General features: G+C 44.4%; 1 protein-coding gene across 4 annotated transcripts in view; it reads left to right on the top strand.

Annotated features, from left to right (window-relative positions):
* The window catches only part of LOC147134099 (RNA binding protein fox-1 homolog 3-like), a 246,791-nt gene that overhangs the window by 74,178 nt on the left and 146,263 nt on the right, over positions 1–26,350 (top strand). The window contains exon 4 of one of the 4 annotated variants that reach the window (XM_086054988.1): positions 1,028–1,219. The exons of the other annotated variants lie outside the window; for them this stretch is intronic. Coding sequence (XP_085911114.1) covers positions 1,205–1,219 — 15 coding nt within the window. The 5' untranslated portion in view covers positions 1,028–1,204. The remainder of the gene's footprint in view (positions 1–1,027; positions 1,220–26,350) is intronic. 4 annotated transcript variants of the gene reach the window in all.

Raw genomic sequence — 26,350 nt, 5'->3', positions numbered from 1 at the left:
CTGGCATCCGCGATGCGCTCCTGCACGTACTCATGACAAATGCGGCCGACTTTGTCCTCATCTTGATAGCTATCAGCCTTTTTTCCAGAATGGATCACATTTCATATTTTTCCAAATAGTAGCTTGATTTTTATTTTTCTGGTGGGGCTGGGGCGGGGGGGGGGGGCATAATTTATTAAAAATAAAAGCCTAAACGTGGGGAGGGCGTGGCCGTGACGCAAGCAAGTGAAAAAGTAACACTAACATTGGGCACAGTTTGAACATGTAATTCAGTGATTCCCTCACGTGTCACTAGAGGGAGCCCTCGTACCACGACGAGACAAGTGGTTAACATTGGGGTTTTTGTGTGGCGCATGATGACAAATTTTGATGGGTCAGCGCAAAGCACCAAACTAATAAACTCTAATCGTGTTAAGAAGCGAGCGCATGCTGACTCATGATCCGTTTTTTTTGACTGTTGCGTCAGGTGTTGGGCGCTCTGCCGAGCGGCGGCCCCGCTGTCAGCGCCTGCTATATTTAAACTGGAGGTCACCTGTTGGGGAGCGCCGCTTTCACCAGAGGGGCAAAGGTCGCTGGCCCTGATTGACAGGCGGGGGAAGCGCCCGGCCCGCCGGCGGCGGCCGGCGACCGCTCCGACTTCTTCTGACTCAGTGCTGACACACGCCAAGAGTGGTCGCATCAGCACGGCAAGCCTGCGCAGTGGTTGAGAGCACCGCAGACGGGCTAGGGTTTCAAGATAGGGTTTTAAAGTTTGGAGTTTCAATTGAGGTTTTCAACTTGGCGTTTGGGTTCCACATGAACATTTCAAGCCTCTATTAGGGTTTCAAATTACGGTCTAAAGTCGGTGTTGAGTTTTACATTCTGGTTAAAGTTTAAAATGAGGGTTTCAAGCCATGCGTAAGGTTTTTCATTTAGGGTGCGAAGCAAGGGCGTGGGTTTCAAATTTGTTTTTTGAAATTCTTAAATTTTGGGCATTGTACTCGCTTGTTGTCGTTTGACTGCTCCGCCTCCCTTTAATATTTTTCAGCACATCTCCAAGCGCGAGGCGAGGTGGTCCCTCGGTGTTCGCGGCGCCGGCAAGGTCGATTTTCCCGCCATTCCTGGGAGACGAGCGTGGAACGCGGGCGCTATCTCGAGAACGGAGGGAGGTCTCGTCCTCCTCGTCCTCTAATTGGGACTCATTTTCATCCCGGCCGCCTTTTAAATGTCAAGAACAAGCGTGAGAGCAAAATGTTTTGATTGGGCTAGGGGAGGCCACGGCTGGCAGGTCGCCGGAGGGTGGGCGAATATCGGTGCGCTTTGAAAAGATTTTTTTTCAAGAGAGGCAAGGAGGGAGGGGTGGAGGAGGAAAAAATTTTTTTAAAAAAAAAGAGTGATGTTCCGCCGGTGACCTCGGCCGCGCTCGGCTGAAAACGGAATGTCAAAAGTTGCCGGCGTCATTCTTCACTTGATGGAAGCAAATCCTGCTAAAGGACGCCGCGTCCTTCGCCGCTCGCGCGGAGGAAGCGGCGAGCTCACCCGCTGGACTTTTGTCCCTCAAAAGTATTGGGACGCACGTCTCTTCTCTTCGTGCCATTGAGCGCTCGAGTGGGCTAACTCCATTTGTGGCATTTTTAATTGAAGCACAGAAACGAAAAGGAAAAGAAAAGAAAAAAAAATGCGATCGATCCCTTCCTCGTTCCTTTCTGAGGCTGCCACGGCGTGTCGTCCTTTTGCATCCATCGTCTGCATCGACCTCTCCATAGGCGCGCGTAGCTCATTTTGGGAGGTGCTGAAGTAGCCCAAATCCCAGCGCCACCAAAATTTGAGAGATTTTATTTGCACAGCATCGACAAAAATAGCTGCCCCCCCCCTTTTTGTCTGAAAAAATGGTCTGATCCACCCGATCCCTCCCACCTCACGAGCGGCGTGAGTGCGCCGTCTTCCACTCACATTGAGCAATTTGAGTGAGTAGCCCTACCTCATTTAAAAAAAAAAATAAAGATATGCGGCACCCTTGATGGTATCCCAATACTTTTGTCCACTTTTCCTTTCCGCTTCCTTTACCTGCCGCCGTGATTGGAGCGAACCTACGGCACCGAGAACAGGGTTGCTTTTGAATGACAATCGTGTTCTGTAATCAATTGATTTGTGTGGCTAATATCGTTCAATATAAAGTGAAGTCATAATCCCACTGATAATTTTGCTAACTTTCCGCATGTAATCTTCATTTATTGTCAATAATTTGGACAATCGCTGCATTTGGCATGCAGTGGCACTTGTGCTCAACGGCGTTAATGCTTCCTTCCAGTCCCCTTACAAAGAGACGGGTGTCCCAGCAGCCTTGTTTGGTTTCTTAAAAGCGGGATTAGCGGTTGGACGGACAGTCTTTTTCATGAACTTTTTATATTTTTCTCCTTAAAAGCTTTCTTTCCGTCTCCATTTCGGCAGGCTGTGGTGTGTCGAAGCCGTGGGACGAATGAGCAAGCTGTTGTGTTTTCGGGAAATGTTGGCACGTTTCCATGGGAACCTGCCAGCAGGAATTAACGGGAATTGGCAGGAATTTATGGGATTAGCGAAAAATGGGTGCAAGTGTAACGGCAAGGTTAAGTTCAATTGAGGAAGGATCTTGTCGGCATTTTGCTTAAAACAAGCAGATTTTTTTGTTTTGTTTTTTTCTCCATTCATTCGTTGGGGATTCACTTGTCACGTTTTATTGTGTTCTGTGTGAAAGAAAGACTTGTAAATGCTGGATGTACACGTCCGAGTCCAACTTTGCAGGATCTCTGAGAGAGTTGACAAACGTTTCCCTCTTTGCTGGGCTTCGAGAGACTTAATGCTGGATCTCTGCGTGAAAGCGAAGACGGAACTGTCCTGCTTGATTGGGTTCCGTGCGAAAGATGCAGACGGACAAATGCCAGATTGGAAGCCTCCGTTTTTGCAACATCTGTGTGAAAGAGACCTTTCCTGAATTCTAAATGCTGGCTGTCCTGTACATGTCATCCAATTTTGCAGGATCTCTGTGTGGAAGGGTCAACAGTCCATTCCTGTGTGAAAGACGCATGCCAGAAAATGCCGGTTCTATTAATCTGATGTGTCAGTTTAGTTCGATCTCTGTGTGAAACAGCCAACCTCATTTCTTTTGTCTCTTGGAGCCAATCTGCGTATTGAGTTACAAGACATTGGGTCCCTATTGAAGTGTCCGGTCAATGATTGATTTTGCTGCCTTGCGATTGGTGGGTTGGTGTCGTTTTGTAAGCAGAAGGTTTGCCTCGTGATAGCAGCGTGAAACTTGTCGTGGATGTTATTGAGCAGCAGACACGGCGCCTTTTTTTCACACGGCGCCCGGCGACTTCCAGGCCGTTCGTCTGCTTTGATGCACTTTGCGTCTGGCAGATGTTGTCCTCATTTTCCAGACATGTTCCCCCCTGAGACGCTAAATCCTTTTCATTTTTTTTTCTTTTTCTTTTTGTGAACGGCCACGGTTGATTTGTCCTCCTTTTATTAGCGCGCGGTGATGCTGTTTCACACATGCTAATTGTCATCAGAACCTTATTCTGTTTTGGGCACCACTCTGGATTAAAAAAACATAACAAAAACACGGACCATGAAAATTGCATGTCTATCATTGGTAGACCCACCATTTGATTTAAATCCGCCATTTTATGGTCCAAGTACCATACAGAATTTTTCAACCCCCAAAGGCAGTATCACTTAGAAACATGAAACTTGATAGACATATCAATCATGAATACACCCACAAGAAGCCATGCCCAAAAACTTGACTTGAAGCAGCTGATTTGGAGTCAGATTTTTTTTTTTTTTTGTGAAAATTCAGCCACTAAAGCCAGGGTCATTTAGCATCTCAAAATTTTGGTAGGAATATCCATCATGACTAGACCCACGAAAAAGTCTCAAGAAGTCATTCCTGAAAACCCCCCAAAAAGTCGTCTGTTTAGGTTTGAACCAGCCTGATTTTATTCCCCCTTGATATTTTGAAATATAAATTCATCCCCCAAAGCCAGGATCACTGAGCACCTTGAAATTTGGTAGCAATGTCTATCATGAGTTGACCCACAAAAAAAGTCTCAAAGTTGTGCCTGGAAACACATAGAAAGTCTGCCATTTTGATTTGAAACAGTCATTTTAGGCTCCCTGCCCCAAACTGTCCCTTCAACTTGAATTCTTATCATAACATTTGTATGATCTTATTGTAGCGCTCGCTAACCTGCTGCCAATTTCTAAGCTGTCCGTCCGCTGGGGGAAAACCGGCGTTGATTGTGCATCAACATTCCCTCGAAGCGCCCGCTCGCTGTCAAGACGCCTTACAGCTCATTGCTGATGAAGATTTCAATGCAAACATCGTATTGATCGACTGATTGAGTCTGACAGCGGCTTGTGATTATGCTGATGTGGCTAACATGCTGATGAGTCCGGCTTTTCATTAGCGCGCGCAAAAAGTGCAACAGACAAAACGTTTGGCGTTTCAGTATGCGGTTGAGGCGTTGGATGAGATGACGGCAGGACAACATGGCTGCCTTGGCAGAGCGTTGCCGTGGCAACCGGCTGATGCTATGCCGCTGCTTCACATCTTTCCGCCCACGCCCGGCGCGCGGCTCTTTGCACTCGGTGGCCTTTTGTTTTCCTTCCGCAGCTAGTGGGAAATAAAAACGGGAAATGGGTTGAAAGATTTGATGCTTCTCGTCACACTTTGGAAAGAATTAACAATCTTCATGACTCCGGCTCACTTGTTGCAAGTCGGGCCGAGGCGGCCTCTTTTTGGAGTAGAGGGGCAGAAAGATAACGCTAACCTGGCTGGGGACATTTTCTTATATTTGGTGTATGTATAATATTTAGCCGCAGTTCAAATTCAACGCTTGCGAGATGCGATACATGATGATGATTTGGTCTATTTTTGGGAGGAGGAATCTGGTTGAATCCAAAATTGTGCGACATTAGGGCTATTTTATTTTATATTTATTTTCCTTTTGAGGAATTTTTGTGTATTTCTAGTCCAGACAATTTCATTGAATTCCATTTTCTTTGACTTTGTTGAGGCTGCCCCTTCTTTGGGAATAAATGTCACTAAAAAGCAAAGGACAATTTTAGCAGACATTGTTTTGTGAATTTTATTGTCAAGTCTAAGAAATTCATAAAGACTTTTAATGCATTTTTTTTAAGCCAAAGAAAGCCAAAAACACATTTTGAGTGGTTTGCTTTGAGTGACTTTGTCGCATTTTCCCACGGAAAGTTAGATTGAATTCCACATTGGTTTTGGGAAGAAGTGTCACAAAAAAGCCAAGAAAAAGAATTGAATCCTTCGATGCTGTGGTCTGTCGTCATTTCCTTCATTGTTGAAAATGAGAGCCAAACAAGTTTGGAGGTCTTCACTTGTGTGAAAGTTTCCCACCAGCGGCTTTTCTTATCCGCTATCATGAGTCTTTTTTTTTTTTTTTTTTTTTTTGGTTCAGTGCTTTCAGACATGCTGGCGGCAGGCGTCGGCGTGTTAGCGCGCGTGTAAGGGTGCCGTCACCTCTCAGTTAAGGCGGTGCGGGCGTCCTCTGGGCCCGCGTTTGTGCTCGGACAGCTGGCCTCTGAGTTAGCAGCTGACACGGGCGGCGGCGGCGGCGGCTGAAATTTCGTCGCTCCGACCGTCGCCTGAGGACGAGGCACAGTGCGGCGGCGGTATTGTCGTATGAATGCTAACGCGGCGGACGCATGAAACGCATCCAAGCACGGCGATCCTTCGCATCTACAGTTACATTTTCAGGAGACTAGCGGCCTGGACTCACTTGTATGTAACGACCAAGGCTAGGAGCACAAATGTTTGGGCTTGGAATGGGCGATATGGCCTCAATATAAAATCCACTTCCAATATTAATTTTTTCCTTCCTCCGTTTGCAAATGAAAATTGGGCCACAAAATATGAATTTACTAATAGCTACAAAATTAACCTTTTTTTTTTTTTTTTTTGGTGCTGTTCAATTAGATTTTGTAAATGCGATGGAAAATATGTGCCTTGGCTCGAGAAAGGTTTGCAAACATCACCACTAGAGAATGCGAATGTGAAAGCTGAAGAGCTGATGCTGCACTGAAACAGCTGTGAAATGAACTGAATTGTTCAAATGTGAAATGTGAGACCTGAAGATGGAATAGTTTGACTGTCAAGAAATGTGGAAGGAGGAGCTAAATCAAAGTCAAATATCTTCTCATGTGGGCGATTTTGGGAATGATAAAGTTCCCAGGATGTATTTTGAACTTAGAATAGAATAGTGTGAATTGGTCAAAAATGTGGAAGGTTGTAAATATGTAAAGACAAAACCTCTTGTTGGAGGAGTAGAACTTTTAAGAAGTCCAGGAACCTTTGGGATGTGCTTTGCAACAGATTGGAACCTTATAGTTCCAGGACAAGCAGGTTCCAAGAACTCAAAGTTCCTGGAACTTTAGCTGGAAATTAGGCTAGGTTTAATTAACCTAACTCTACCGCTGTTTTTTTAGAGGTCCAAGAACCTTTTGAGGCTCAGTTTTGCAATTCTTAACATAATTTTGAAGTTCCAGAAAAAAAACGTCGAACCAAGAATGAAAATCTCCCGGAACTTGAAGTGGGAATGCTACTTTGACACCGGAAGACCTTCTGGCTGCGTGACAGCAAACACAAGTGCTTCATTTAATTCATCTCACAAATTGATTGTTCCAAGCAGATGCTAGCATAAATAGCATGTAGCTGAAAGCATAATAGCGAACAATTAGCATGGAAATGAGCAGGGAAGCTCGCCAACAAGCTGCGAGTAGACTAATAAGGGAGTACTTCTACTTCATTTCAGTTGTATTTAGCTTTATTGCACACTGCTCCATTGTTTTTACGACTACGTGTGATGTGTTGGCTGCTGTGCTATATTTATCATGCGCAAGGTGTGTTATATTTTGTGGGTTCCATTCTGGACCCAGGCTGTTGTGTTGTGAGTTATTGTTGTCGGCGGCGGGCCGGTCGCGGCTCTACCGAAGTGATTAATTTGCGCTGCTTGTCATTAGCCGAAGCCGTTAAGAAGAATTATGGCTCATCTGGATGCAAATAGTGATGAATTGCGGCTGGCCGCGCTCCATTTGTTCTAATGGAAGTTCTGCCCGGCTGATTCATGTCGTCGCGTCCCGCCGACACGCCGGGTCCCTTCCGGCTCCGCCCACCCGCCGCAATTTGGGGCCAGTCGCTGCACAAAATGGCAGCGCCAGTCATGAGGAGACCCATAAAAATCTCATATGCTGAAAAGACACAGGAAGTCGGACACTTTGCTTTGAAGAGACCCTTTTTGGGGGCATTTACAGGAATCCTTTAAATCTGGACTTGCCGATCAATAACTGCACTCCCCAAAAAGTCTCAAGATGACATGCCTGAAAAAGAAACATGCAGTCTGCCATTTTGGTACCAAGAAATCATTTTAGGCTCTGACTAGCCATTTACTCCCAGAGATTTCGTCTGATTGCTCCCAAATTTTGTTGAACTGACAGGTGGTGCAAAATTAGTCAAATGTTGAGTTTTCATCTTTGCGTGTGGGCAGAGCATGGCGGCAAATTTGGATGATTCACCATAAAACTTGAAATAGCTTATGATGTTTATGAAAATCAAGCCCACAAAGTGAGTTTGACTGAGCAGTATGAAATGTGGTCGACATGTATCTCATGCGTGGACTCCCAAAAAATCTCAGGAAGCCATGCCTGAAAATAAACGGGAAGTCTGCCATTTTGCTTTGAAACGGCCAATGTGGGCTCGTTTGAGCCAGTTTCGGGTGTCTTTCAAAGACCTCAACTATCAGATGTGATACAAGTATGCTAGACAGATTTGGGATGCATCATTGGGATCATTTTGAGTTGTAGTCATGGCGTGTGTGATGAGCTGGATGACTCGCCATAACACATGAAACTCTAATAACTCAACTCTTTGAGATATTGAGGGAGGGGGGGGGGATTCCGCCCCTGTCGTTTGTTTTGTAGCAATACGAAATTTGGTCAAAATTTCTACTTAAAGGGGAAGTCAACGCATTTGCTTTTACAAGAATATGTTCTATGCAAGCCCACTAGTTGAAAGAGGGCGTTCTGATAAACATTGCGTCTGTGGAATAAGCGTTAATCCACTTGTTTTCAGCCATCTCGGGGGGTGGCCAGACTGAAAATGACATCACAACTGCTCACAACGACCAATCACGGCTCAGATTCAGAAAACAGGTCAGCCGTGATTGGTCGCTGTGAGCAGTGGTGATGTCATTTTCAGTCCACAGAAAACAAAATGGCCACCCCCGGAGATGGCGAAAAACGAGTGCATTTTGCTGCTTAACTTGTATTCCAAAATAAGTCAGAATGCCGTGTTTCAACTAGTAGGCTTGCTGGGAACATATTCTTGAGTTGGGTTGATTTACGCTTTAAACGCAGATGAATCTCAAGCGACCATTTTGGGATCATTTTGTCCATTTCGAGGGCTCCTTCAAAGACGAACTTGTCATCGAGACTTTTCCCCCACGCTCCCCAGCTTTAACGTTATTTACCGACGGCTTTTTCCACCCAGATATCAAGAAGCGATTGAAGGCTGTATTGCTTTTTATTTCATCTTCAATTCAATCTGTCACATTTGAAGACCCCTTTCTATATGGGCGTCATCAAGAAATGATTGAAAGACAAGAGTGGTGTCACTGCAATTTCCTACGCACGGATCAGATTGGACGCATCAATCAGAACGACGTTCGTATCATCACCAATGAGGCATTTTCAACATAGTAACAGATTTGTGCATCTAATAGCACTGCTCACACCTCCACCACGCTGTCGTTGTTTGTCTTCCGAGGCTCTGTGGGGGGGGGGGGGCTCGCCTTCAACATTCGGCGCCTACTTGAGTGACAGATGGCGGCCATTAGTCTGTATTCCATGCATCTGTTGCAAGCCGCTAATTTACCTCATTAGGGAAGTGCGTAGAAAAGGGGTAAGAGGGTGGGAGGGGGGGGGGTGCATGTGGAAGCTTTTTATTAGTGGGAGTGTTAAACATGAGGAAGGAGGAGGAAGGTGGGGGGCACTGTGGAGCTGCGGGTGGGAGATGTGAGCGTCAGGTGTTAAGCTAATGGAATTGCGGAATACCTTTCCCTCCAATGTTGCGCCGTCAGTCAACGAACTTGCCGTATTTTCAAACATTCTTTGCAATGGATGTGACGATATTGCCAAAAGCAGTCGCAACTTTTTTTTTTTTTTTTTTTGGTCGGACGTGAGCGGACGAAAAAACAAAAAGCGCCGGTGGCTGAGAAAGTTCCAGGCCAACAAGCTGGAGAGCGACGGCGTCAATGAACCTCGCAAAAGTGTCTTCAGACGATTAACTCGACCGCGCTGCGCTTTGTTTCCGTTTGAATTCACGTCTGTGTGCGAGCGGACAGATTGCGCGAGGAAGGAAAAAGACGGCAAAACAAAAAAAACAAAAAAAAAAAAAAAAGAAAATTAAATAGCACACTGCTCATTTTAATTAAAGCTTTAAGGTCTGTGGGAGCGTGCTGAGGCTTTATCCTGCGACAAAGTAGCGCACAATGACATGCGAGTGTTCATTTTGACTGCTGTCTAATTATCTCAGAAACACACCAAAAATTCAACATTTTCAGGCTGGTGGTGAACATTTTGAACAAGTGGGTCATTTTAGATATTTCCAGGGGTTCTTCAACTATCGACTTGACATTTTTTTTTTCTGATTGCTGCAAATTTTCAACACTGCTTACTTGACCGATGAGTGACATTAAATGGTGAAAATTTTCCGGTGCGTTTTTGATGACTCATCAGAAAACACCAAACTCTAGTAAACACATTTTGAACATTCCTTGAATGCTTCTTGTAAATTTGGAGTGACTTTGAAAACGTGGCTTCGGTACGGGCGTGGCCATGTGACCGTCTGGCTCTGTTCGATTTGTCGAATGTCACCTGTGATTACGTTGGATTGGTGAAACGCAGTCAAGGCGGAAGTCTCTCTGACGGACCAAAAAGCGGCCAGTGGAATGAAACGCAAAGTATGCAAAAGTACCATTTATGTTGCACTGTACAATACAAAAACTACTCGAGTACAATTTGTCCCAAAAGGTAGTTGAGTAAATGTCATATTAGTACCCGCCCGTGTGTCACGCCAGCGAAGTTCCCCTGCAGCCAATTTGTGAACAAAATGTGAAGGAGCTAAACCCGAAAAGACACAGGAAGTCTTCTTTTTGACTTTGAAACCGGCGTTTTAGGGTCATTTTGTCCATTTCCAGGGGTCCGCCAATAAAAAAATGAAAATGAAATCGCATAAATCCGCTCATTTTAATTAAAGCTTTAATGTCTGTTGGCGCATGCTGAGGACAAAGTAGCGCACAATGACATGCTAGTGCTCATTACGAATACTGTCTAATTGCCTCAGCAATACAAAGAAAAAACACGCGCACACACACCCACACACACACACACACACACACACTTGGAGTCAGTCAGGGAGTCTGGTGGTGAACATTTTTGAAAAGTGCATCCGTGTGGGTTTGCGAGGCCGACACTCAAACTCCCTACAAGAGAGTTGAAGCACGTCTTTGTGAATTTAAGGAGATTTGCTATCGGAACTTCTTTTTTTTTTCGATTGACCTGGCGGCCTGCCCGAAGGATTTAACCTGGCCGCCAGGAAAATCCAATATTTCTCCACATTATCGTCCAATCAAGCCAGTCGGACTGCATGTGAGTACGTGTGTGTGTGTGGGGGTGTGTGTGCGTGCGTGTGATAACACTTATGACCTACAGCCACTTTGAACATGATGATTCCGTTTTTTTTTTTTTAAATCATCAACATCTTTGACGTGGAGCACTTTACGTATTTTATAGCACTTAGATCATGAACAAAACAAGCACCAAGGCCATCGGTTGCCATGGTTACTTCAACCATCTCTGGAAATAAACAGCCTTTATCTGCAAATGCAGTTTTTTAACAATGAAAAACATATGCTGGATTATAATTTTTCCACAGCAACATTATTCATACAATATATGCATATACTTTGTGTGTATGTATGTGTGTGTGTGTATACAGTGTGTGTGTATATATATATATATATATATATATATATATGTGTGTGTATATATATATATATATATATGTGTGTGTATATATATATACACATATACATATATATGTGTATGTATGTGTATCTAAATGTATGATAAGCATACCATTTTTCCCCGGGTTCTTTGAACAGCTTTTTCCAAATAGCTCCACATGCTGCTTCACCAAGCCAAAGCCATTATCTGATCACATGTAGCAGCAGTCTCTCGGGAAGCTGAACATGGTCGCGCAAGATGAGGAAATTTAATTTCAACCGACGACAGTTTGGGATTAAAAGACTCTTTTCATTCCCGAGTGCCGCGATCGTTATCTGCACCATGCTGCAATATTTCTGCGTGCGTGCGTGCGTGCGTGTGTGCATGCGCGTACGCCGACGTATTCCCGCCCGCCTGAGGCCGCCAAGCATCAAAGCGGAGTCTACGCCTGGAGTGACTCTGTGAGCACAGACGGATTTTTTTTGGGTGACGGGGTCATGGCGAGGTTACCTTTTGTGGGGCTGACTCGCCCGCCCGCGCGCGCGCGCGCGTGTGTGTACATGTAACAATGTTTTGGAAAAAAAAGTCACTATTTTTGGTCGCGCTCTGAGCGGCTTCAAGAAGGCTGTCTCATCAAGTCAGTGTGGGATGTCATTAACGTTCCATTCCAATTGATGTATAACACCAGAATGTGGAAAAGGGTTGACCAGCAGATTGGCTGAACTACAAATTGTTGTAACCTACTTTATTCTACATGTACACACGCACAAAAAGCAAGTTGGGGCTCAGCTCGGATTGGCTGCTATTACTGCTGTGGAGTTGTGAAGTTTCTTCCGGCTCCATATGCAGTATGTGTCTGACACTGCCCCCAGGTGGCCAAGGCGCACACCCCAGAAAGCGCAGCACAATGTGCACGAATTGAATGAGAAAGTGTGACAAAAACGCTTGAGTTCTTTTCCATTCTATCCATTCGTGTTGTGTTTTTTTAAGTATAATTTTAAAGGGAACATTTATTTCTCATGGAAAAAAAACAAACATAAATAAGCTTTGGGGTTGTTTTGGGGAGGTTGGAACGGATTACTGGCATTTCCCTTCATTTCAATAGGGAAAGATGATTTCAGGTAGACGTGCTTTCAGTCAAGAGTGTGATCAAGGCATCGCTTTTGCATTTGAGATCAGCACAGCTATGAAGGTGAAGACAAAGATAAGGCTTTGAATCTCTGCGTGTCCCGTCATTAGGGAGTGGAAAGTGTGTGCCGTGGCCCTGAGAGAAGATTTTTTTTTCTGTGTACATCTGTTAAGAATTGACTATTTTTGCCACCAAAAGCCCGTTCTCAGCTTTGTTTTTACTGTTTTAGAGATTGAGATGTAGCAAAAAAAATGTTGGCGTCAAAATCTCTTTGTATGCTTGACACGTCAAAAGCGCTTCACTCAAGCTCCGATTTGATTCGATTTCCAGTTCCCGATTTTCGATTCGATTTTTGAAAAATTGCTACCGTGCTTGTCTCTGTGCACTTGTGTGGTTCTGCAGCCATCCACAAACGCAATGAAGATAATTTGATTTACACATTCGAAATGTGCTACGCATCTGGAATGAAAAAAACGTTTCAAGACATCATTTTCCAGATGAATTTAATCATATTTTCGAATTGATTAATACATTTTACATCGATTATCAATTAATCCTTACATTCCTACTAAATACCTGAAAAAAACAAGGTGCAACCAAAGAATCTCCTCTTTCTATTGGTAGCTTTATTGCTTCTATTGTCACACAACATTTGGCAGGTCTTGAAAGATTGGTCAAAATACTCAAAAATGGCTGCCAGCAGGGGAAGGCAGCTTGGGAAATGAAATGACTGGCAGTGAATGAGTTAAGGAATCAGATATCATGTAGAGTTAGACAGATGAGACAAGGAGACAATTATTTTATTCATTTGGTCAAATTAAACTTCGGAATTAGACCACTTAGTGCGCTGCACTAAGCTTAGAACGATTTCATCGCAGCCACAAAACTTTAAATCACTCTGCTGCAAATTGACGAAAACCGGAGTTAGACCACTCTTGTTCTCCATGGCTCAATTGTGTATTTCCGTGTTAATTATGGTTCTGGTTGTGCGGCTATCTCTACAAAAAAAACAAAAAAAAATGCTATCGGCGATGGTGTTGGCGGTAAAAGAATCAATACGGTATAAGTTTGTGTTCAAGTTTCCTGGCTGCTTCGCCAAACTTCTTGTTCCGAGCCCCGAAGCAAATGTACAGCACGTCTCTGCCGCAACGCTGAATAATTCACTCCGTTCCGTCAACAGCAGCCAGTCCAGAAAAAAAAAAAAAAAAAAGTCCGTGCTGGCTTCACTCTTGATTTGTTTCATGGAAAATGTTCACACCACTTCCTGTTTTTTTGTGCGTGTTGCTGTGAAGCTCACAAAAGGCTTGCGAGACCAACACCCGTGTCTTTGTTGTTGCCATTATATCACAACAATCCGATTCTTGTCCATGCGCGCTCGCTGGAAAGGAGACGTCGGCGACAAAAAAAAAAAAAAAGATGCCGTCCGAATACCATTTGTGAACAGCAAAATTGGTTTGACCTGCATCGTGGCGTCTAAATGTTGCGAAACACCCACTTGTATTTATTCGCCGTTGGCAGATAATGAGTAGAACCCATTTTAACGGATGCTTGGAATGGACCAGAAGACAAAACATTTGAATTCCAGATATCACTCGACATTGCCATGTTAACTTCGCTACACCACTTAGGAAAATATGTTTTAAACAAAAACTGTTACAAAGTTGTGTTTGTGCGATGTGCGTGTGTGAACGTGTGCGTTTGGACTTCAGTGTACAGCTTGTGCGTGTGTGTTCCGTATTAGCTGATGTGTAAAGGTAAACAATGTACACGATGTACGTGTTGACGTGCATATGTGCTGTGTCTGTTTGTGTTGCGTGATCCATAAACATGCAACGCGTGTGTTATTGAGTGTGCAAATGTGCTGTGCGCGCGCGTATGCGCTTCATATGCTTGTACTCGATCGCATATGTGCGTGTGCGTGCGCCCGTGTTTTCACATGCATACGTGCTATGTGCGCGCGCGCGCACGTGCCAAAAGGCGCAGCTTGCGTCTCAGCGTGCGCGAACATTCCCGCTCTCAGCGTGCGTCCCGGCTGCTCCGCTTTCACCCGAGGCGGCAGGAATGTCCTCTGCTCTTCCTCTTCCTCCTCGCAGCTTCTGTCTCCGCCCCCTCGCTCCCTCGGCCACGCCCACGCCCGCCCGCCCGCCATGACGGGCGCGCTCACCTCAGCCAGGACAAGGTCACCAAGTTGAGTGCGAGAAATTCTAGAGAAAGTCCTCTCGCTGTTTGCTCCACATGCTTGACGCCCAGCTTGAGGGTTCATGTACGGTAGGGCACTTGTTGTCCTCACCAGTGAGTTAACGTTTCCTTATACTTATCCGTAAAAGGATTACTTGCATTCAGTAATAAAGCCATCTTTTGAATTAGAATGAAAAGGAGCACTTGAAACAACCGGTTTGCGTCCAAATTAGTTGACTTGAACCAGGGGCGGAGCCGTGGATGGGCCTGGGTGTGCACGGGCCCACCCAGATTGACAGACTGGCCACCCAATGAGATTCATGAAAAAAAATAGACCTTACATTTTTTTGTAATTTATTATGAAATTATTTTTGAATGTGTGTTTCCTTGTGTTTTTTTTTATTGTATTGAGTATTAAGCATGTCGTTATTGTGGTTGTCTAAGGCTGATCCGAACTTCATATTCTTCAGTTTGTCATTTTATTTGAATATACGATGTGTCGAAACAGGAGGATTGTGCTCAGTGAGGGAAATATTCAAGCCCACCCAGATTTTTCCAGGCCCACCCATTAGCCACGTCCCGGCTCCGCCCCTGACATGAATTGAAGATTGCACTAAATGAATGAATTACCCGAGTCAAACTTTTAGTTGAGACCGATTACTTCAGTTTTTCAAAGTTCATCCGATGTTTTTTTTCTTTTTTTTTCCCCAGTGTATATTCGAGACAATTCAGCGCACTTGTCGAACGACCGCGTTTCATTGCTAACTGCGAAATCAATGCGCACTAGTAGGTTACTAGTTAGACATCTGTGCGTTAGTACCAATGAAGCACCAGATGTTAACTAGCAGCACACACAGTTTTGCCTCACTAGTAACAAGTCCTACTTTTGCATCGCAGTCGTTCTACTAGTACGGACTATGGTTGTACTCGTAAATGGACCATCAAGGATATCAAGTTCAATTCATCACACAAGTAGAATGAATGTGCCTTACTAAGACTAACTTTTTTTTTTTTTTGCCACTTTTGACCGACTAGTATGCAGTCAAACACTAGTAAGATGTTGTGCCACACTAGTAACACTACTAGACCCAACTATTAGGCATGCGTCATGCACTAGTAGCCTCTTGGACCCTGCTAGTAGCACCAAAATGGCAGCTGATTGTAGTTTTCTGTCTAGTTTGTGCTACTCATGAAGGCAAAAGTGTATACTAGTAGTACGTGGAGTTTAAGATGGATGTCAAGGATATTGAATGAATGCTCCAAGGGCTTTCCATAGAATTGGATTAAAAAAAAAAAAAAAAAAAAAAAGTGAGAACTTCAAGCTCGTGCCTGCGGCGAGCAGGATCAGCGTGATGCCTGCGGACCTTCTGTTCCTTTTCACCGCCGACTCGCCACAAAGTCGCAGAGTGAACATCTTCCCTCGGAACATTTTTTTTTTTTTTTTTGCAAGGGATTTCCCATCAAGCGAGCTGAACGAGACTCGGGATGAGCCCGGAATCACAACATGTTGTTGAATTTTTTTATTTTTTTTTTGGGGGGGGTGCAACATCAACATGCAGGCGTCACTCAATGCCTCGCCTCTCATAGCTCAACTCTCCTCGACACCGTTTTGTAGCATCCGCGTTAATACAACACAACGCTGCTTTTATTGGCGTGCTTATTATGGGGAGAATTTGATTTGGCGGGGGCCCACCTCCCAATGGTGTTAAAAAAAAAAAAATCTTTAAGCTTTGGTGCGCCCGCAAGTCGCCAGGTGGTTCCAAGCAGCAAACTTTGCTTGAGCTTTGTTAGGTGTGTTGTGCACTTGTCTTCTAATCGGCTCTATCACACAGGGGTGTGTATTATGTACTTGTATTTCTATCTTTGTGTGGCACTAACAACAAGACTACTCCACGTAAGAAAGTATGTGTGTGAGTGTCTACTTGTCTTTCTACCTCTGTGTGGCACAACTGATATTTGGCTCCAACAGACAAGAATGATACAATCGTCCCCATCTCTGTTGTATCATTTGTGCTACACAAGTATGTGTGTGTGTGTGTGTGTGTGTGTGTGCGCGTTCTTGCCTTTTTATATTTGTGTGGCAGAAGCGTTACCATGCCTTTTTTACTTTTAGGATTTCCTATTCTTGTGTGGACATTTTGGCTGCTCCACAATGAAAACAATGCTTGAATAGGTGTTCTCTGGTGCTCCTGTCTTTCCATTGTTGTGTGGTACAGCAGAGTTTGTGTGTGTGTGTGTGTGTGTGTGTGTGGTAGGCCTGGTGGAGACAGAGTTGGATCTTTTGCGCTAGGGCATCCTCATTCTTCTTCACAGTACAAGTGGGAGCTGTGTATGTGTGTAACATTTTGGGTGTGTGTGTGTGTGTGTGTGTGTAGGCCCTCCCACTCCATCCTGCTCATATTTCTTTTATTGGCCGTGTGTGTGGCGATGTAGCCATGGGACAGCAGGTGTGTGTGTGTGCGTGTGAATGAATGTGTGTGTGCGTATAAAAATGCGAGTGGCGCTCGCCCGGGAGGAGCGAGTTGCTTGCTGGGATCCGTGTGAACAGCTGCACAGGGGCCTCGGGGGCCCTTATTGTTGAACACATCAATTCATTATTCAGCTTTCATGTGGCTCTGTTTTTTTTTTCAACATTTGTGTTAAGGTCAGGCTCCAGCAGGGGGCGCTGTCACCCCCATGGTGAGGCCTGACAGTGGATGTAGGTCAGTGGCTGAAGGACACAGCGTGACATTTAGCCTTTGCCCAGCATGGCATTCCATTTCACACAGCTAGGGGGAGCTCCGGGGTTGTTGCTGGACATGTGAAAATGACTCTTAATCATTACAATGACGCAAATTGTCAATGCGTGTTGCTATGCGTTACTAAATAACCTCTAAAGGTCGCTAAATGTCATTAACCAACTAAATAACACTTAACACTGCTTTGTGTGACTAAATTTCGGAATGTAAACATTTAACAACACCACCGAATGTCACCAAATGAGGCTAAACATCGATAAACGTAACAAAATTACTAAATTTGACTTGAATATATATATATATCGAATGAATGGCTAAGTGTCAAGCATTGACACTGTGACGCAAAACGGGACACCAGCATTTTGTTGCACATCGCTAAATATGGCTAAAAACATTAACAATGCAACAATGTCATAAAACATTGTGAAACATTGCTAAACGACACTAAATTTTACTGTCACTAAATATCGCTAAAGACCACTAAATGCCAGAAAACGCAGAACCTTGCTAAATTTTGATAAATGTCACTAAAGTTTGATAAATGCATCACTAAATGGGGCAAAATATGACAAAATGTTGACAAATGCAGCTAAACAGTGTTCAACTTTGCCAAATGTCACAAAAAAATGGTGAAACGTTGCTAAATGTCGGAACGTGTTGGTAAATGTCACTAAACTTCGCAAAAACATCACTAAACGTGACAAAACAATGTTCAAACATCACTATGTGTGACTAAACAACGTTTAGTTGATAAACGTTGCTAAATGGTATAAATGTTGCAACGCTGCCAACGCCTGTGGGTCATGCACTGTGTTTCCCTTCAGGGGGCGCTCCTGCTCTCGATTCCCTGTGGGCATGCTGCTGATGACGTGGAGATGCCTGATGCCTGTGCGCGTGCGTTCTTTGTGTATATTTATGTGCGCGTGTGTGTGTGTGTAGGTGGTTGCCTGTCTCAAAAGAGGTCAGCCGAGGACAAGCGGAAGGCCCGTGCCATTTGTTTCTGTATAGCGACATCGTGTGGAAACATCCGCAACTACACGGCAGTTGAAATATTTCCAGCCACATTGTTTCAGGCCAGTCAACTGACATAGTTGATTTTAATTTTATGATGACTCTTTCCAGTAGTTCAGTTTTATTAACTTTGAATAATTTCCTAAAAAATACATTTACAAAATAAAAAAAAAAAGTTTAATATTTTTATTTTTTTTAACAAGTTATTCAACTTAGAAAAAAAACAATAAATGAAAAACTGTTCATTTTTGGTATTATTTTTCATTGTTAAAACAATTATAAAATCACCCCAAAAAAATATTTCATTACATGATTTTAAAAATGAATAAGCACATTTTTATCAGCCAATTTTAGGAAACCACTAAAAGATGGTTTTTGAGAGTGTTAATTTCTATGTGCACAATTACAGGCTTGACTTTGACTTGGCAATTTTCCACTCTCACTATAATATAAAAGAAATAAAGACGATCAAAAGGGTTAAAATGCCACATGAAAATCACAATTTCAATCAGTACAGGTATTTTATGTACTTAATAAGTGCCACATGCATGGTTCAATAATTGTGAAAAATAGACTAATATTACATCAAAAGGCTATCAAAAATAACATTTAATACTGACTTATTGCTTTCAATGGGAGGTCTTAAATTTGAATGACAGTCTTAAAAACTCTTCCGTTTGTCCTCCTTGAACCTAAAATGTGATGTTTTGACTCTGCCTCAGCCATCCTGTGTGTTGCCAATCACGATTGCGTCATCCAGTTGCTTTGTATGCGCAGTAAATACGAGGAGACAAAAAGGAGGACACACTCAAATTGATTTTAGGCCTCTCTTCATGCTGCGCTTTCATCGGTGGCCACAAGATGGGAGCAGTGATCTGGATTAGCTTCCCTGTCAATGTGTATGTGTTGGGGTGTGTTTATGTGTGTGTGTGGGAATGAATTGCTCCTTCTTAAGGGCTTTAACATTTTATGCATTCTACCTCCAAAACACCTTTAGTAGCACCCCCTGGGGACTAACAAAAAAAAAATCAGCCCCCGCCACCCGTACGTCCGATTGCCACTAACTCCGGCACGCATATTCATCTCGATTGGACGCACAAAAAAAGCCTCTTGAAGCCAGGCTGTAAAACACACATTAAGCCATCCTTTTTAGCTTGAAACCTTATTTTGTCCATAAACGTGTTTGCACTTCATCTCACACACTCATACACACATTCGCGTGAGATCATCTCAGGAAGGAAGTCAGGCTGTTAATGAGAGGATCACATCCTGTCTTATTAATCAGAGTGGACGGCCGAAAAGGATTTGCAGGCCAGGAAATGATTCCCACTCACAAGTCAGCATCCTTTATTTGTTGGAAAACTTAATTTCAGCGTGAAAAACATTTAGTCATATCACAGCACCAGAACGCAACTGAAGGTCGGCAGTGGGATTCTTTCTATTTTTTATTTTTTTCCTCTCCCTAATCAGAGGCTTTTGAAAGTGACAACCAAATATTTGCACTCTTTCTGTGAGGTGCTTTTATTCTCCCGTCTTTTGTTTAAATGTTGAATAAAATGGGTCGAAAAATGAGAGCTACTAGTTGAATGTTTTATGTTGATTTTTAGATTCTCAAATGCCTTGCAATTTAAAATGTTCTGTCTTTCTATATTCATTGTTCAAATTTGGAAGCAAACGGAGAAAATATCAAGGGTGAGTGTTTTTGTTGCTGGATCAACATGATCATAAAATGGCGCACTTCAAAGCAAAATGGCAGACTTGCAGTCCGTGTCTTTTCGGGCAGAGCTCTCAAATTTGGTGGGAAAAGCCCTCCAAATATGGATTCACTTGGCCTCTAATTGGGATGAATTGCTGCCTTTGTGACATAAACAAACCGTCTTATTTGTGGCGGGCAGGAAGAGGAAAAATCAAAGCCGTCCGCTATTTAAAAGCTGCGCTAATCTTTTGCGCAGCACACATTTCTCTCAGATAAAGAGCAGCAAATTAATTACCGGTTAATTACCGCTTCTCACACCGCTTGCTTGCTGCAAACGCGACAATGGACTCTTTTTATTTTTGATTTTCCCAGTGACACTCCTCCCTCGCCTCGGAACAGCTTTTTTTGTGCCTCTTTTCAGCGAGCGTTTATTTACTCGCCGCCACACATTTTTTAGTCACAAAACCTTTCGCTTGCGTCCTCTCGACAAAATCTGATTTGAATGCAAATTGTCGAGCGGAGGCGCGCTTGCGTTTTTGTGTAGAAGGCACAACAAGATTGGAGTGGGACAAAAACAGGAAGCACTTGAGTTAAACAGTCAGTGAAAAGCACATTTAGACACCAAAATGTTTTCTTGATGTTATTATTATCAGGAGTGAAAGAGTCCCCATAGCAATGTGCAATGTGCCGGGATCCTTTTATGGAAAGGCATTCGCGTCCATATGTCAATAGCCATAATATATAACACTTATCGATCATTTCACAAAAATGTTTCATCTTTGGCTTAATATGTAAAAAAAAAAAAAAACATGGCAACAGAAACACCCTTTGTTGTAGTTTGTTTTCACAATGTTACAACTTTAGATGTAAAAATAAACAATAAAATATGAATGCCCATTCTGCAGAACTTGTGAGTTTCGAAAATATGTATGGAGAAAATAGAAAAACACATTTTGTAATTTTGTTTTTTTTTGTACAACAAAACACACTTTTTGGGTTGGTCCACATATTTGGGATATGTATATATGTGTGTGTGTGTGTGTATGTATATATATATTTGGAGAAAAAGAAAAAGAACAACACTTGAAGATTAAAACTTGCTTAACATTACACAGCAACCATATTATGACAATTAGATTTTTGACAGATCTTTTTCTCGTGCCGCTTTTGATCTCATGACCTGAGGACTTGAACTGATTCTGCATAAATGAGCATCTAAGTGCAACGGCGGTCGTCCGGGTGTCCGGCGGTCTTTCCACCGCATTAGCCTCATCGTGAGTGCAAAGTGTTCCGCTGGCCGCGCTTCATCCAGAAAGGAGGAAAAAAAAAAAAAAAGAAAAAAAGAAAGGACTCGGCGGAGGCTAATTTGATTTGACCGAGCAATCACTCAGTTTGTTCCCTCATCAAAGCCACAAAATGGACTTGTGAAGTGGTCCTTATTAACACTCTAGTAAGAAGACCAGAGCGGCCAACAATGGCCCGCTGACTGACCTCGGCTAGTGAGTTCTTTCATTCGGGAAAGAAAGTCTCTGTTTCAAAAGTCATTGTCAGCTTGATTGACAGTTGAAAGAAGATGTGTCCGTTTCATAGACGCACCCACCGGAGCATATGCGCGCTTGCAAAATGAGACCCCCATAGCAGTCTCACTTGTCGTCATGAAGTTGGGTGGATGTGCCAATCGTGACAGGAGGCACCGAAAAGTCTCAAGGACCCATGACGAATGTTGAACAGGAAGTCAGCCGTTTTGGTTTCAAGTGGGCCTTTAGGGCCAATTTACTCATTGGTGCCCACTGGAAAATTAGAAAAAAAAATTTGTCACCAACACCACAATTCCAGGCCTTTTACTTTGTTACAAAGTAAAAAAAAAAAAAGTTAAATAAATCAGCCCCGGACACTGGTTTCCCTAATCAACACGAAATTAGAGGCACATCTCGGTCATCACCGTACGCATATAAAACTCTTAAGAACCCATGCTTGAAAATCTGCCATCTTGGTTTGAGGCTGCCATTTTGTGCAAAATTCCGCCGCTGTTCTTTATTCAAAAATTAAAAAAAATAAATAAAAATCACCCCCCAGAAACGTGTTTCGCCGATCCACACCAAATTGGGTGGACGTGTCTATCCTTCGAGGGCACACCAAAAAATCTTAAGCAGCCGTGCATGAATTTGAGCAGGAAGTCAGCCATATTGGTTGAAGCAGACATTTTGGGCACATTGTAGAGCTGAAACTTGATTGGAGGCAGGCGTACTACACGGATGGGCGATGATGACTGGTCTGCTAGCGCGGTCTGCAAGGGCACATGCTGAGGTTGAAGCAGCCGCTTGGATGGTGTGGACCCGCAGCAGCCCCGATTCCACGGCAAACTTTTTGGGTCGCGCTGAGCGTGGCGGTTGTGTTCGACCCAAAAGTTCTTGACAGTGACGACCACTGAGCAGGCAAAGCGAGCGCAGCCTGTCATCAAGTTTGAACGGGACGCACACACATACCAAAAAAAAAAAAAGTCCAAAGGCAGCACTTTTCAGTAGGCTGTTTCTTCCCCCCGGCGAGGTTGAGCCGCTGAGTTGAATTTGGGTTCCCTCCAGGGAGGAAAGGGGTGCCATTTATTTACTTATTTCACCCCCTCCGCGCACCTCTATTTCATGTAAGCCATTTAGGCCGGCGGGAGGGTGCGGCGCGGCGTGCCGCAGCGCCGTACAAAGCGGCGGCATATCAGGTGACGCGTTGAAGGAGGATGTAAAGTTCAGCAGGACGCGGCGAAGAGCGAGATCGCTCAAGCGTAACGTATTCCTCGGCATGCGGCACCCGAAATTCAGATGGGAGATTAAGTCGTTGCAATCGCTGGCATTTGAGCCACGTATGAACGAAATTGTAACCGCCCTAGTCGGCGGGCGAGTGTCTTTAGTGTTGATTTTTGGGTTGATTTTAAAAAAAAAAGAAAATCGTCAAGTATGTAAAGGAAGGGTTCAAAGTCGTGAAAAATCAAGCCAGGCGCTGTGGGCGTGTCCGTAGTGAAACAACACCCTGCTCAACCGTCAATCAAATCCCTCTTCTACGAGCCGGAAAAAGAGATGCTACTGCCTTTAGCATCTTTCTTATGTTGACATGTTTGAGCAGACAACATCATATCTGCTTCGAGGTTTTGGGGAAGAGCGATCAGATGTTGCGGTTGTTGGCGTTTGACCACGTATTTGTGGGATTCTGACCAGGTTCTGCTCTTTTTGTGTGCGTCGCTGCTCTTGCTGTGTCAAAGGAGCAGACATTTGATAGCTGATAATGATCGTAACGTCGATGCCGTTTCCCATTAGCCACCGAATGCCACTTTGGCTTAAATGTTAGCATTAAGCTAGTTCACCAGACAAAAAGGTTTCGATGAGCGTTTTTGTTGGTTTTCACCTACGGCAGGTGAGTGGGGAATGTGTCTCATGCAAAGTGTTCTTTGTACTCGGGTGGCGGCAAAAAGCAGGCCACTTTTTGGTGCAACAGTTTTTGCCTTGGCCGGCTTCCTGCTCGCGATGTGAAGAAGCGTCCCCCGCGGCGTGTCAGGTAGCGGCTCTCCGGAGATGAGTCATCCCGGCCTCCCGTAACCAAATTTTCTGTTTGGCAGTTTTGCGGCGCGTGGCGTCCATCCTGGCGGCTTTGAGGTTCATTTATTTACGCCTCGCGGCCTCTCCCTCTTCTCCTTCTTCTTCTCCTCTTCATTGCAGACCCTAGAGAGGGTGAGCCAGCGCCTGCGAAGCCGCCGAGATGGGGTTAGCATCGATTGCTTTATTGGTGCGCTCGGCTCCTCTCGCGTCGGAGCATTTGTCTTGTCTGGGGCCGTCGCCGCCCGGCCCGGAGATCGTTCGTTTATTGCTAACGTCGCGGCGGTGGTGGGGGTGGGGATGTTTGTTGCGGCAGGAAAAAGTAGGGGTTGCAGGATTTATGGGTTTCATGAGTGCTGATGGCAACTTTTTTTTTTTTTACACTTTTCTTAATTTCATTAGTCTAGAAAATCCGTCACGTTTTACTCAATGTCTTATTTCTTTTGAATGCTGTAGTATTTTTGTTGTCGTTAGCTGTGGTGTAGTTGACAACTGCGTTGCATCACGCTTAACTTATTAGTGTTATACTTCCTGCAACAAAATATTTTTTTGTTGAAAAACCAACTTGACGAATATATTTGTCAGCGGCAGTGAGCGACTGGATTTGAGTTGACAAATGACACGTTTTCCTTTTTGGGGGTGGAATCATGATTGTTGGGCTTGTCGTCAGCACTGCGTTGCATCGCACATTTTTTTACTTGACCTTTTGACAGTTTTATTCAGGGCTTCGTCGGTTCCGTCTCCCATCGGGAGGCGGGGTCAGCCCCGCCAGGTGGAACCGCAACTAATTCCCGGTTCGTTGCGGCGTGAAAGCGAGGGTCGGCGGATTTATCGCTTTAATGCGTCGGCGTCCTCGCCGGTTCCGCCTTTCATCAGCGTCTAATCCAATTCCTCCAATCAGGCCCGTTTAGCTAATCGTCCGTCGTAATTGCCACGCGCTCCGGCCCTGAGGAGCATGGATCCGTCCGTCCCTGACAGTCTTCGCCATCCCACAATGCCCCGGGCCGGCGGCTCCCGTTATTTACGGCGCGGGGTGGCCGCTATCCCCCTGCGGAGCTCATTGTGGATGTCCGCGGGCATCAATACGCGGCCGTTTTGGCAGGTAGCATCAATAGCGCCGCCATTAAGATGTGGAGCCGGAACCCGATGCATTTCTCACTTTGCGAGCGATCGATGGCGTCGTAGGGCTTCCGCGGCCATCGCCCGCGCCGCCATTGGAAATCTTTGGGCCGAGCGCCCTCAATTAATTACCCCGGCCGAGAGCGAAGGGTCTGCGAGGGCTGCCGTTGCCACCCCCATTATTAAGTGACCTTCAACGATTGTTTGTCCTGCTAATGCGGCCCAAACGACGGAGGGCCAGGCCATCATACGCGTCGTTAGTGGCTCCGAGAAGTTGGGGGGGGGGTCAGTGGGGGCCTGTCGGGTCGCGGGCTTCGCAGGTTCAGGGGAGACAGATGACAGAGATGCTCGTCAAGTGCGCCTCCTATTGGATGATGTTTTATAAATGAATTTTTGTCTTGTTTGCGGACCAAAAATATGTCGATTCTTTGCTCCTGAAGTGAAAGTCTTCTTTTGTTTGGTTTTATTTGTCTGGGTAGAAAGCGCTTTATTGCTTCAATCGTATTATTGTAGTTGTAGTTTTCAGTGGTTCACAACTTCACTGCATCATACTTTACTTACTTGACCTTTTACTAAGGACGGGCGAGTACCTATACCAGGTATCGGATCAATACCCGCCTCATCTCAAGGTATCGAGTACTCCCAAAGCTGGCAGATGCCCGCATAGGCCACAAGAGGGCACTTTTGCGGCGGTTTTACTATCAGGAGCTAAATGGGATGCATGGCTAACGGAATGTTTTACTCAGTAAAAGGTATTCGTGTCAACTTTTCCTTTCCCTTCCCCAAATCCTGTTTTCAATCACTAATCGAATACACCAACAAAAAATCGAATTTATTATGCCGTCATTGATATTAAGCCGACAGAACACTTTAAAACTTCACAAATGTGGTTGCGTCATCTTCCCAAAATCTTTTCCTAAGGTCCTAGAGCCACGAGTGATGCAATGAATCAAACAATCAACCGACCAATCAGTTTACTAGGCGGAAATGAATCTGCAAGCACTTACTTTTGTGGCTGACCAGTTCCTTCTGCACTGAAGCATGACAACAAATCACGTTTTCATAAAACAGACTCACTCAAAGGCATCCAACCCACAGTAACTATTTTGCTTAAAAACAAACACCCCCACTTTCAATTCTGAGGTGACATAATGCCGCGTACAATGTGCATGAATAATGTCGAGCAGGAGGCAAACAAACAATAAAAGGCCCCCATGTTTTTGATGTCTTTGATGTCATTTCCTGAGCGTGGCGCTTATGATGGATTCCTCAATAGCGTGCCGAGGCTGCATAATGTACCGCATCCCCCCCCCACCCCAAAAAAGTGAAGCGTTAAATATGTGAAGTAGCGAATATGTGAGTTGCCGTAGTGTGTCGAGTGATAATGTCGCGGCTGTTTTTTTTTTTTTTGTTTTTTTTTTCTTCGGCCGGCCGAGTTTTTTGCCGAGTGGCCTCTGGGCTTGGCGGCCTTTGAAGCTTGAAAAGTGCCTTTCAAAAAAAATAAATAAAATAAAATAAAAAACATCTCTGTGTTGTTGCTTTTTGTGCTTGAAATACTTTGGCTTCCAGCATTCATGAGATGTAAACGACAGGCCAAAAGGATGTCCCCCCCCCCCCCCCCCCGCGTCTCTTTTAGTGAGACGCATTGAAAAGGTGCGAGCCGTGGCGCTTTGAGCGCGTGCAGGTTAAAGCCAAGTCAGCTCTTGAATAGATGGCGCTGCTAAACCCATTTTGTGGGTTAACTTGAATTTCTTGAGTCATTCTTAATCACTCCATCTTCCTAAATGTCTCACTCGAGTGAATTTGTCAACAGATTCGACTGAATCGTTCCCAGTCAAATTGTGCC

Source organism: Filicampus tigris, chromosome 16 (genome assembly GCF_054856515.1).
Source record: "Filicampus tigris isolate MCC_2025a chromosome 16, RoL_Ftig_1.0, whole genome shotgun sequence".
Lineage (NCBI taxonomy): Eukaryota > Metazoa > Chordata > Actinopteri > Syngnathiformes > Syngnathidae > Filicampus > Filicampus tigris.
The sequence above is the reverse complement of the archived record's forward strand: the minus strand, read 5'-3'. Positions and strand labels throughout refer to the sequence as shown.